The sequence below is a fragment of the Heliconius melpomene genome, chromosome 6, assembly GCF_056956725.1.
Source record: "Heliconius melpomene rosina isolate 202511_hmr_F chromosome 6, ASM5695672v1, whole genome shotgun sequence".
In the NCBI taxonomy this organism is placed as follows: Eukaryota; Metazoa; Arthropoda; class Insecta; order Lepidoptera; family Nymphalidae; genus Heliconius; species Heliconius melpomene.
The window spans coordinates 12,613,109-12,625,724 of record NC_140394.1 but is presented as its reverse complement, the minus strand read 5'-3'; the positions used below and the strand labels follow the sequence as shown (position 1 = coordinate 12,625,724).

Below are 12,616 nucleotides of genomic sequence, written 5' to 3'. Positions count from 1 at the left end.
ATATCGATTTTAAATTTTCTACCAAATAAGACAAAAATGGTAGAAATAAATATCTTTTGAAACTGGTTTCTCGTAAAATCGGTTTAAGGATGATAATTTTACATAAGAAAACATTTGTATACTTTTATGAATTTAATTGCATAGTGATAAATATTATCACAAAATTATAATTATTTTGTATAATGCAAAGTAGGACTTAATGTATTATAAGATGTTATCCCATCAAAAAATACATAATATTACAACAATACTAAATATTATGTTAATCACTTAATAATATATTAAATAACATCATACTTTTTTAAGGAATAAGAAATAGAAATTAGAATCTTCGTGAATTTTACTCAACTCGCGTACAGATAAATTATTTAAGTGTATCTTAAATGCTTCTAAGTGGTTGACAAAGGTTCAGTAACGAAAAATAACTATTAAATTAAATAATTTAGCGATCATACAATTTATCAATTTGCAAATTAAGTTATCTTGGTGAGTACTGAGAAGTTTGTAATTAGTGATGTTTGTTAGAAAAGATGGATATCCTCTTTACTCTAATCTATCACTTTATAAGGAATTAAGAGGACGAATTTAAATATTGTTTATTACAAATCTATATATAACGATTATTTTATTTTTAAGCACCGTAAAAAGTAAACTAAAAAATTAGACAAAAAGTAAACAATATACATCCATATAGGAAATAATATTTTAATGTATATTATATAATGTATATAGCTGAGGATCGAGTGTCGTGGCGAGAATTGGGGAAGGCCTATGTCCAGCAGTGGACAAAAGATGGCTGTTGATGATGATGATGATGATATTATATTAGAATATACACTTTAGCAAAAAAGACAATAAAATACAAAAATCTTAAGACTAAAATTCGCCTGCGATTTCACAATCATCTATTAATTATCTGACTATACTCTGTTCACGAAGGCATGAGATAAAAGATAAGGTAAACACGTCAAAAAAGGTTGTTTACATGTCACGGGTGATGGACTTACTAAATTAATTTTAAAATTTTATATTTATGGATTTATGGACATAATATGCTGATAGCACTGAAAATAATGTTAAAATATAATATTATCTTATCAAAGAATCCCGGTAAAGCGGGGAGAACTTTTTTTACAAAATTCACAAAATCCAATTCACAACACTACAATATCCAATTATTTTGCAAAACGTATGTCACGTTTGAATGTCGTCGTATAGAAGTTATACGTTTATAAGAAATTAGTGACAAAGTGTGTTGTGTTTAGTGACAAAGATTTATGGGTATCGATGAAATATTATATACATATGTCAATAATTTTTATAATTATCTTTCAAATGTTGTAAAATTGCACATTGTACAGTAAGTAAAAAGTAGTAATTAAGTTAAAAGAAACCAATACGAAAAGTAGTAAGTAAAAAGAAACAAATACAAAAATAAAAGCGATTGTATTTATCATCCGTCAGATTATATCCGCCATTTTCAGTTATTTTTATAGAATTTTCGTGATTCCGTTGTCACTTTTGTTGATTTTATTAATAAAAAATATAACAGTAGGATAATTGAATAATACACATATTTAGTTTTATTATTCTCAAAGTGAAGTTTCAGCAAAACTTTCAGCAAAACTTGTGCATTTTCTTTGTATTTTTTTGCTATTCTTGTTGTATATCTTTATATACTTAACGTTACTATATAACATTTTTTCCTATATAACACAATGTTTGAGAGCTAGCAAAATTTTACATTTCAAAATGCTTAAAAAGTTGACGATACTTATATATAAATTTAAATTTACATGTGATACACTTTTGTAATACCATTTATTGTTATATTACTTCCATACAAAATAATTACACAAAAATAAAGACTCAATTAAATTTCAGCTTAAAAAAACTAGATATAGACGTCTGTTTTAAATTATCAGAGGATTTATGCATTTGCATTTTTTTTGGCTTAATTAGTGTCACATCATTAGTTGGCCTTGTTATAACATCACTATTATCAAACTGAGGATTTAAAATATATTGTTTTAGAACATTTTTCTTTCTCCGCCTGTTTGTTTTAGCGTTAGAAATTTTCAAATTTAATTCTTCATTTTTCCATTTAATTTTTAAATTTATATTTCTATTGCGAATAGACAATTCAGTTTTGTTTTCTATTTTGTTATTTTTTACTGTTTTAGTAGTTTTCCTACGTTTGCTGGCAGCACTGTTTTTAGATGGTAGCTTTCGTTTTGGCGCCTTTTTTGTAATTGTATGTCTATTACAATCATCTAATTTAATATTAGATGAAAATTTCCTATCGACCTCGTTCAAATATTGATTTTTAAAACTTTCCACATCAATATCTGTATTTTTTTCCAACTTTCCCTCAAAGGGATTGAATTTTAGACATTTTTGTATATCTTTTTCTGAAATACTATTTAAATTCTCAATTTCAATTAAATCCACGTTAATAATTTCCTCCTTTTTAGATATTTCCATTGAATCGTTCTGTATATTTACTTTCTTTAGTTTGGGTGTATCTTGTATTAGTAACACTTTTTCGTCTAACTTTTCATTTTTTACTGGTGTTTTTTGTTCTACTTTATTTATTATTTCTTCTGATTCAGTTTTAGGTTCGATTTTTAATGATATATCTGGAATTTCTTGATTTTCCTGTAGTTTTATTATAAAATTAAAAATATTTTTATATTACTAATAAATTATTTTATTTGATTTGTGTGTTTTAAAAAAAAGAAATAGGTAGTAAAATATTGTAAAAAAATACTTACAGTTTCTTCTATGGACATTTTCTTAGGGGAATTCCATTCTTTTATATCTTCTTTAGTTTTACAACTTTCCTTCGATATATTGTTCATAAAAAATCCTTGTAAGACATTTCTGCAAGCAAAATACATTTATTATATTTATTTTTTGACAACTTCACAGCTGTGGTTTTTCATTTATTTCAATGATATAGTTTATCAATAAAATGTCTAATCTACATATATAAAAGGAGATGTTCCCACTGACTGATAGTATACTACTACATTACAAATTGAACTTATAATAAAAAATAAATTAAAAAGAACTTAATTATGTTTAAGCAGCATAATCAACACTAAGCACTCCTAAGTTTAAATCCGACTTACAAAAAAATACATGCAAAAATTATATATACATACCAAAATTTATATATAAAAAAAACCAAAAAAACTTACTTTACAACCCTTTTTTTCTCAACCAAAGGCCTGGGTTTTCTAAATTTTTCCAGAACTTCTTTCAATACCATATCAAAATTCTTTATAAATCTCGTGTTGTATGTTTCAATCATTTCATTTTCAATTAATTTAACTAATGACGAAAAATTATTATTAATATTTGCTTCATTATTTTGTAGTACACGTTTCTTCGGTGACTTTAGGTTCAATTCCTGGCGACTTTGTTGTGTTGTTGCTGTAAATAAAAATAAGAAATCAAACAATATAAAAAAATGTGTAAAAAAACAAAAATAGAATATTTAATAGTTATAATTTAAATTGTTAAGGCTTTCAAAATATGTAACTTACAGGATCTACTAGGGTTTCTTATTTTCATTTTCACGTTCTGATAACAAGACAAAGCGCGGTACTGAAATCCTCCTGTCAACACGCAACATCTTGAAAATTGTGCGGTATGTGGGGAACAGTTTACCCCACGATTTTAACACTAGGTTCCCTCTGCCTCCCGTGCCATATGCGGAATACAGCGTACGTTACTTATTTATAAGCCCACACTGAACTTATAAAAAAGATAACTTACCGTTTTCACTATTTTCATTTAAATTTCTTGTAGATGTTGATGCACTGTAATGAAAAAATAAGTTATTTAAAATATTTTTATCGTTTATAGTTTTTTAGGATAACAAAAGAAAAACAAGTTTCTTTTTATTCATAAATTTATTCTTAATTTAATTTTAACTTTATAATACTAAAAAGACATTGCGTTCAAATGTTGTTTCATTAATTTTGTTTACACAAAATATTCAAATAACCATTATGTAATTTTTCTTTACTATAATAAAAATATTCTGTCGCAGATGTACAGCGCCTTACTGTAAACGCGATGGTGGTAGGTTCGATTACCACTTGAGAGTATAAGTTATTTTCATTTCTCTGGTACAAAGAGTAGTGTTAAATTTCGCCAATAAAATATTAAATTCTAACCAAAAAAGGAGAATAAAGTGTTTGGTAATTAATCATTATTAAAAATATTGTTTTTAAATAGTGATTAAATATTTATATTAATAATAAAAAATATTTACTTCAATAATTGACTTCTTCCTTTGGTACGTCTCAAAGACATCCGACTGGGCATTATAGGTCCAGTTATCCTTGTTCTAGAACTTTGGTTTTGTGTTGGCAATGATACTGTAAAAAATATATATGTATTCGAAAAAAATGCATTAATTAATGAATTATTAAAGTGCTTTATTACTTTTTATAGCTACATGCTGTATCCTGCATACAGCAAGGTAGGCTAGTATTATTTAGCTAATACAATACTTATTAATCAAACTTATTGGTATATTTACGTTACTTATTTAATCATATGTATTTAAAATAATTACAAAATATAAAGTTTTCTTTTTGTTCTAATTAATATCATAGACAAATATGTAAGTAGCCCACCCTCATATTAGAAATTAAATTGAATGCATAGTTATGCAAATAAATAAAAAAAGAAAAGATATATATATATGTACAACAAAAAACACATTATATATTTTTTACTTAAGTCTTACATAGCTAAAAGTACACATAAAATTAAACAGAAAAAAAATGTTTTTCAAGCTCATATAAAAATGAAATAGGAAATACCTTTAACTATTTCCTCCAAGCGCTCCCTATCGTGTGATATTTGTGAACAATTCTCACACAAGTAAATATGAGAATTGATACAACCGAGATGTGAACCTGCACTACCGCATAACACACATAATTGTATATCCCATGGACTAAAAAGAAGAAAATGTAATTAAGAAGTTATAAAATTATAAGTACTAGAAACTTCACCTAACACACAATATTTAAAAAAAATTGAAGAAAGTAAGAAACAGAGTGTCTTAACATTAGGTTCCCTCTGCTTATCCTGCTATGTGCGGGATACAGCGTAAAAATTAAAAATAACATACTCATTCCTTCATAACAATGTGTGTATGTAAATATAAAAAGAAAACCATCAAATTTAAAATGATATTAACTATAATAAATAGTATATTTAGGCAGTATAAGAGTTATTCTGCCCCTTTACACTCTTATGAAAGTACCTAATATTATTATAACATCAAACAGACAAACTAAAATTATAAAATAAATAAAAAAAATATACTAGCACAGCATAAATTCCCCCGAGTGGAAATCGAACCCACAATTATCACGTATACTGTCCTACGCGCTACGATGTCCTCATTTCCTATAAAAAAAAACAATATTTACCCCGCCTCGGCACCGAACTCCCTACCATTGGGACATTTGCACTCATTCACGCAGCATACAGACGCACGCTCGTATATTTCAGAATATGCGTTCTGATCTAATTCCCAAGCGGCGTCTCTGAAAATAATATTATAATCATACAGGAGGTCGGCAACGTTTTTCATGTAAAAAGTGAAATATTAAATTAAAAATTCAAGGCGGGCGCCAACTATTTTATGCCTAACATACAAAAAACAAACCTAACAAATATATAAAAATAACTAGTGGGCCCGGACGCGGCTACGCCCGCGAAAATATAAGACTAAATAATGAAAATAAGTTAAAAAATAATAATAAGTGGAGATTTATTATTAGAAAAAATATCTGAGTAACCGAAATGAACAAACAAAAGAAGAAAAAGTAACTAAAGGAAATTCTTAATATTAGAAAAAGTACCTAAAGTTTGCCGTGCGCGCGTACTAAACATTTTTCTATATTAAATAATTATTAATTTTTGCGAACAATATTAAATAAAATATCAAATTATTAAAATTTTGATTTTTTAAGTGTATAACATCGGTAAAGTTAACCGAACTGAGATAAATCTATGTATATAAAATCGAAAGGTCACTCACTCATCACGAAATCTCAGAAACTACGTGTGCTAGGAATCTCAAATTTTGCATAGGAGTTATTTGTAGGACGTAGGTGCTCGCTAAGACGGGAATTTGCAATATTCGACTCCTAAGGGGGTGAAATAGGGGTTGAAAGTTTGTATGGAAAATTTTTTAAATCGCCACCGAATTTTATAAGATTTGAAATTTAAACTCTTAAAATTATTTCATTGAACACGTGTTTCATGTTTTATTAGGATTCACCCCTAAAAGTACAAATAAGCGGGCGAAGCTGCGCGCGTCCGCTAGTTAATTATAAGCAGCAAATAATTACATAAAAAATAATAATAATTCGAAAATATATAAAAATTTACAAAATCATCTGCCCGTTCGCGTCGGTCATACTATACCACTCGTAGGCTAGGTCATTTGGAATCAGTGACATCTTAATTATTTATTAGAATGTTATACAGTAAGCTATAATTTCCATCTAGATGAATTGCTAAAAGTGACTATTATATTTATTTTCATAAGGATGAATATCAAATTATAGAAATCATCTAATTTTTGTTAATGTATACAAATCTATATCGGCGGGCGCCATGTATGCATTAAGCAAACTCACTTTGGGTGATGTTTTCTTAAAACAACAAACTTTGCAAGCCGTTGCTTAGCAACGTGTAGCGACGATTGTTATTAACATGGCGGAATAAATTGCTTGTCAAATTAATTATTTTAATATATTGGTGTATATCGAAAAAAATACAAATATGAGAAAAAAAAAGTATCCTATGTTCATCCCGGGACCCTCAAGTATCTCTATATAAGTATTTTATCACAATTAAATTAGCGGTTTGGCCCTGATTGCGTAAAAGACAGACAGACAGACAGACAGACAGACAGACAGACAGACAGACAGACAGACGAGTTACTTTCGAATTTATAATATAGGTATGGATATTCATATCTATAAAACAGACAGCAGAAATTGAAATTTACGTTTTGAATTTCTTGCCTAAATTAATAATAGTATAAGGTACACTAAAATTTATTGAAAGGCGCCGCGTTGCCGCCCTCTGTAATAATGTATTAATATATCTATATTACTAAATACTGTAAAGACATTACATACATTTATAAAATCAGCCCAGGCGTGGTGCAGGGGCATAAGCGTGCGACTATAAACACGATAGGTTAAGGGTTCGATTCCTCTTTGAAGTAATAAAATATTTAATATTTGCACTTCATGACACTGGTAACAAGGCAAAGCGCGGTATTGGGTTCCGCCAGTTAACATCGATTGTATTGAGATTTTGGCGGAAAGTGGGAAATAGAAGTGTCTTAACACTAGGTTCCCAGGTTCCCTCTGACAACTCTGTTATGTGCATGATACCATGTGAAGTTAAAAAATATACGTCTAATACTTTCGCCATTTTTGTCATCGGCCCATTAGCTCAGTTGGTTAGAGCGTCGTGCTAATAACGCGAAGGTCGCGGGTTCGATCCCCTCATGGGCCAGAATACATTTTTTGGATATTTTGATTCTTTTCAATTGTATTTACTTCTGTATACGTTTTAATTCCTTTTTTTAAGCATTTTTCACTATTAAAAGTGAATGATTAATGTAGAAGATATAATATATAGAATATAATTTGAGGATGTTTCACTTTCATGCAAAAACTAGTAATATATATAGCTTATACATCAGACTAATACAGAAGCTACAATTTATGTAAACATTTTGTATAACTTAGCCATAATATAACAATCATTTTAAGTTGGTGAAGCCACATTTATAAATAGCACATACATAATTTTTCTAATTTATCTATATATATAAAATCGAAAGGTCACTCACTCATCACGAAATCTCAGAAACTACAAGTGCTAGGAATCTCAAATTTTGCATAGGAGTTATTTATAGGACGTAGGTGCTCGCTAAGACGGGAATTTGCAATATTCGACTTCTAAGGGGTTGTTTTTGGGTTTGAAAGTTTGTATGAAACTTCGTTACAAATGCTAGGAGTCTGAAATTTTGCATGGACGTCACTTATAGGACGTAGGTACTCATGGAGACAGAAATTAATAATAACGTAGTTCATGTAGGCGAAGCCGCAGGCGGGTCGCTAGTTTTATTATAAAAAAAAGTAAAAATATATAAAAGCTATGGAAAACAAGGCTACTAACCTATCAGGCACGTAATATCCTTGCTCTAAAACAGCTACATAGAAATGTTCTTTATCATTACAGAGTGGACATTTTAGATAATGTACGCCGGCACTTAACGCCATACGCTGGAAAAAAATGCATAAACAATATTAACTTATAATAATTGTTGTTTTTTTTTTAACTTCAGTTTTCAGTTCAGTTCGTAGGCAGAGGGAACCTAGTGTTAAGACACTCCTTTCCCCACTTTCTGCCGAATGCATTATTCATTGCATTATAAGTGGTAAAACTGATCTGAGGAAAAAAATATCAAAAAATTCATTCTCCTCTTGGGAGTTGAACCCATAACTTTAGCATTTTCTAAATCACTAAGTAATAATACTTTTTTCTCAACAGCCTATCGCCATCCACTGCTGAACGTAGGCCTCCCTCATCAAGCGCTAACCATCCTGGTCTTGGGCTTCTCGCATCCATCCATCCATAATAATACTTACATCTATACAATTTCTATGGAACCATGCGTCTCGCGCGCAACATGGCGGCCAAAAAGTTTGGGTTGTGGGGAACCCATTAACTTTCTCATAGCAAATTACACAAACTGTTTCTGTTTCATCTGTAAATAACAATAAAATAACTATTATTAATCAATTGGTATTAAACTTTATTTTGTGTTTTATTACTAGTTACTAATATTAATTACTAAAATTAAAATTAATGTGAAAGTTAGTAAGGATTAATTTTAGTAATTAAAAAACATTGATGTATGTTCCACTTTCATACATGAAACTTTACAGCACTATAGCTTGTACATCAGAATAACACACAGGCTACAATTTATGTAAATATTTTGTATTATTTGGCTATAATATAACAATATTTTTCAACAGGTGCAGCAATGTTTGAGTTGCTATTATTTTATAAGTATTAATTTCTCTAAAAAAACATAGAAATTATATCTATCTACACTAATATTATAAAACTTTGTTTGGTCAAATGTGCTAATTTCGTGAACTAGCGTTTCAAATTATGCTTAAGTTATTACAAGTTAATACAATGCTGGTAGACAGCAACCAGAGTGAGAAATTAAAATAATTTAAATATTTTACCAGAGTTGAGATTGAATTGTGTTTACATTTAATTTATTATAACAACAAGTATAAAGTTCAAAACTTATTAAAACATCATACCAGATTCTTCTTCAACATCAGTATCAATTTTCTCTTGTCTCATTTTATTAGCCTTCCTTTGTCTCGGTATAGCTTTATCCATTATTGAATTAGGAATTTTCTGTTTGGGCGCATGGTCTCTGCAGTATGTTCTGGAAAAAAATTTAAAATATTTTCTTTTTTCACTTTCACATTGCTTCCTGCTTATGGCTGGATTGTTCGAGGGAACCTAGAGTTCAGACACTATGATCATCATACAATGCTCCATTTTAAAGACATTGGTGATAAATGGCAGAACTCTATTTGTCTTGTTACTAGAGAAAGAAAATAAAAATAATTCATACTATTGAATGGTAATCAAACCCATAATCAACCACAAAAGAGTGTAAGAACTTTCCATTGCATTTAATAATAAAACTTAACACAAATCTTCTTTTACTTTAAGATGTTAGATTAAAGGTTGTCATAATTAAAATATTTAATAATTTAATTTTGACAATATTAATTTTATTGTGTAATATATTATATTTTATTCTATTTCATTACAATCACTTTTGCATGACAGAGTTATGCAAAAATGTCAATAGTAATATCAGTTTTACAGCTTGGAAAGCAATTCTGCTGACCTGATCTCCCTCAAGTGTATATCAAAAGGAATTTAATAAAAGTGTATATCAAACCCATAACAGTGGCATACACAGTCAGAGATTGTCCAAATTACACACTTACTTATAATTTCCATAGAATAAAGAAACAGCATTCTTCTCCCTGCCGCATGGCAAATGAAATTGTTTCCTACATTGTGCTACACTGCAACCAAGTGTGGCACCACCTTTGTAACAGTATGAACATTTCTGTAAAATGTAAATAAACATTATTACGGTTCCTGGGTTCCATTCCTACTTGGGAGAAATAAATTATTTTTATTTGCTTGGTGTGGTAACAAACCAAAGTTCAGTCAAAAGACATATAATGACTCAAAAATTGGACAGTGTATAAATATTCTTTTTCCTTTTTTTAAAAGTCTTTATGGAAAGTTTTGTCATAGTATTAACATTAGATATCTATTGTTAGACACAATTTTTACTCTGTAAATAAAGAGCATAAATATGATCTAATTAAAAATAATTAAAAATCTAATTCAAACCAATTATCATATTTATTATATAATATTTAAAAAAGAATTTAAAAACTTTTAAAATTAGCTATTGAGATATAAGCCTCAAGAATAAAATAAAATGATATTTCAAATAAACATTCATACAACATACATGTTTTTTACTCCTCTCAATTTCTGCTATAATGTCAGGATATAAAAACCCATAGAGGCCTTCTTCATCTCTACCTTTTTGGATAAGACAAGATGATAATAACTGAAACAAATTATATACAAATAATTGAAATATTTGGCACTTATCTTACTACTATTTTCTTTGTAAGAAAATAGCCAACATACATTTCAACAATTAAAACAGTTGTATTAAACATTCCTATTTTATTAAATTGATATTATAAACACCTTTTTTTTACAGTTATCACCTTAAAAGTATATTAAAAACTAATAATGAAAAACTAGTGGTAATACTGTGGAAAAGTGTTTACCACTTTCCAGCCCATTTTTATCAGATGTTGAGTAGCATAAACAAAAGTAAAAAAAATCTGCTGTTCCCTAAGTCGAAGTATATCTAACTTAAATTAAGAATCATTTTAATATGAATTTTAGTTTTAGAGGAATTTGTGGTCAAACATACACTTACCAAATTAAGCACATGCACACTTGGAAGCCTAAATAGATAATCATACTCAAATATAATTCAATTCTAATAATATTACTGTCATATATAAGGTATGTCATATATAAAGAATTGTCAAAGATTGTTATGTATATTTAAATGTAGGTAGGTACTTATTTGCTTTGTTAAATAATAAAGCGAATTCAAGTGGGTAAGTTGAAATTATGTATGACAAGTTCAGTTCATATCAGGCTACCTAGCTAATACAATACTTATTCAATGAACTCAGTGTTTTATTTACATTACATATATAATAATTACATACATTACATATCCAACTGATAACTCCTTTTTTTGAAGTTGGTTTAAAATAATTTAATACTTAAACATATTTGCCATTAATATGTCTTGTATTTCATTATACAATACATAGATGTATTTAAAATGTTTAAGAAATTACTACAATAGTGTAATTATGTAGATCTAAAGTGTTTTAAGCAACTGTTGGAAAATGTGTATTGTATATTGTAAAAAAAAATTAAAAAATTCATAACTTAGTCAGATTTTCTCTTAAAGTTTTGACATATAAAGTATTTGTAATATAATAATAAAAATAAATCATTCAACATTATTAGGTATTCTTTGCAACATTAATTACTGTAATTCGGATTACTATCTTATTGTCATACGCACAAATAAAGTATAAATGTATAAATAAACATATAATTTATTAAAACACAATAAAACAAGACAGCAAAAATTACTTACAACACAAAAGTAATGGCAATGTATATTACCAATGCTATATAATTTTCCATACGTAGTCTCATCAAATACTAAACGGTTACAAAATGCACAAGGTGCCTGTTTATCAGATAATTTTGCGAGAAACTTTTTTCTTCCAATCAACGTTTTACACGACATTATTACTAATATATAATATATTTTATATACTAGTAGGTTTACTACACAAAAAGTATCTGAAACTTTAAGAAACCCATTTAAAATTAAATTAAAATAAATAGAAATTAATAATAGAACTATCTAGTATCTACAAACTTACAAAGTACAAATAAAATGTCATAACTGATTATTTATCAACTCAAAATGTCAACACTTGGCGGGAACTTTTTTTTATTTCGTTTAGGAATATAAACATTTAATAAAAATAGTTTTATATTAAAAAAAATATTTATAACTTCAAGGGTTCAAATTTTTATCTTCCTTCAAATATTATAAGTAAATGTTACTTCATTTTAATATATTTAAAATGTGTAAAAAAATACTTATATTGCGAAAAGTCATAAAAATACAATAATAGTAATCAGAATTACAACGCATCACAAAGAGGAGGAAACGGTTGTATTTTTAATAATTTTGATAATAAAAGGAGGAAATAATATTAAAAACTAGATTTTATCTAAAAACTATGAATATTATGTCTCAAGGTCTTCATTATCTCCAAAAATTGCCTTTGTCTATGGTAAAAATATTTTTTAT

General features: G+C 27.9%; 1 protein-coding gene and 1 non-coding gene across 3 annotated transcripts; one reads left to right on the top strand and one right to left on the bottom strand.

Annotated features, from left to right (window-relative positions):
- Window positions 1-119: 119 nt before the first annotated feature.
- On the bottom strand, window positions 120-12,201 carry LOC146538594 (uncharacterized). Of its 2 annotated transcripts, XM_085187437.1 has the most exons (14): window positions 12,180-12,201; window positions 11,885-12,102; window positions 10,655-10,756; window positions 10,113-10,237; window positions 9,405-9,535; window positions 8,712-8,830; window positions 8,239-8,345; window positions 5,460-5,576; window positions 4,842-4,978; window positions 4,286-4,391; window positions 3,784-3,827; window positions 3,204-3,438; window positions 2,775-2,883; window positions 120-2,658 (listed from the first exon to the last, which is right to left on the bottom strand). In XM_085187437.1, the coding sequence occupies exons 2-14, from the start codon at window positions 12,038-12,040 to the stop codon at window positions 1,870-1,872; spliced, it is 2,277 nt and encodes a 758-aa protein (XP_085043563.1). In that variant the 5' UTR covers window positions 12,041-12,102; window positions 12,180-12,201; the 3' UTR covers window positions 120-1,869. The 2 variants fall into 2 exon arrangements, with proteins under 2 accessions (XP_085043563.1, XP_085043562.1); XM_085187436.1 differs by having other exon boundaries at window positions 11,885-12,184.
- TRNAI-AAU (transfer RNA isoleucine (anticodon AAU)) lies at window positions 7,496-7,569 on the top strand. Its single transcript has one exon. It is a non-coding gene; the product is annotated as a tRNA-Ile (tRNA).
- Window positions 12,202-12,616: the final 415 nt, after the last annotated feature.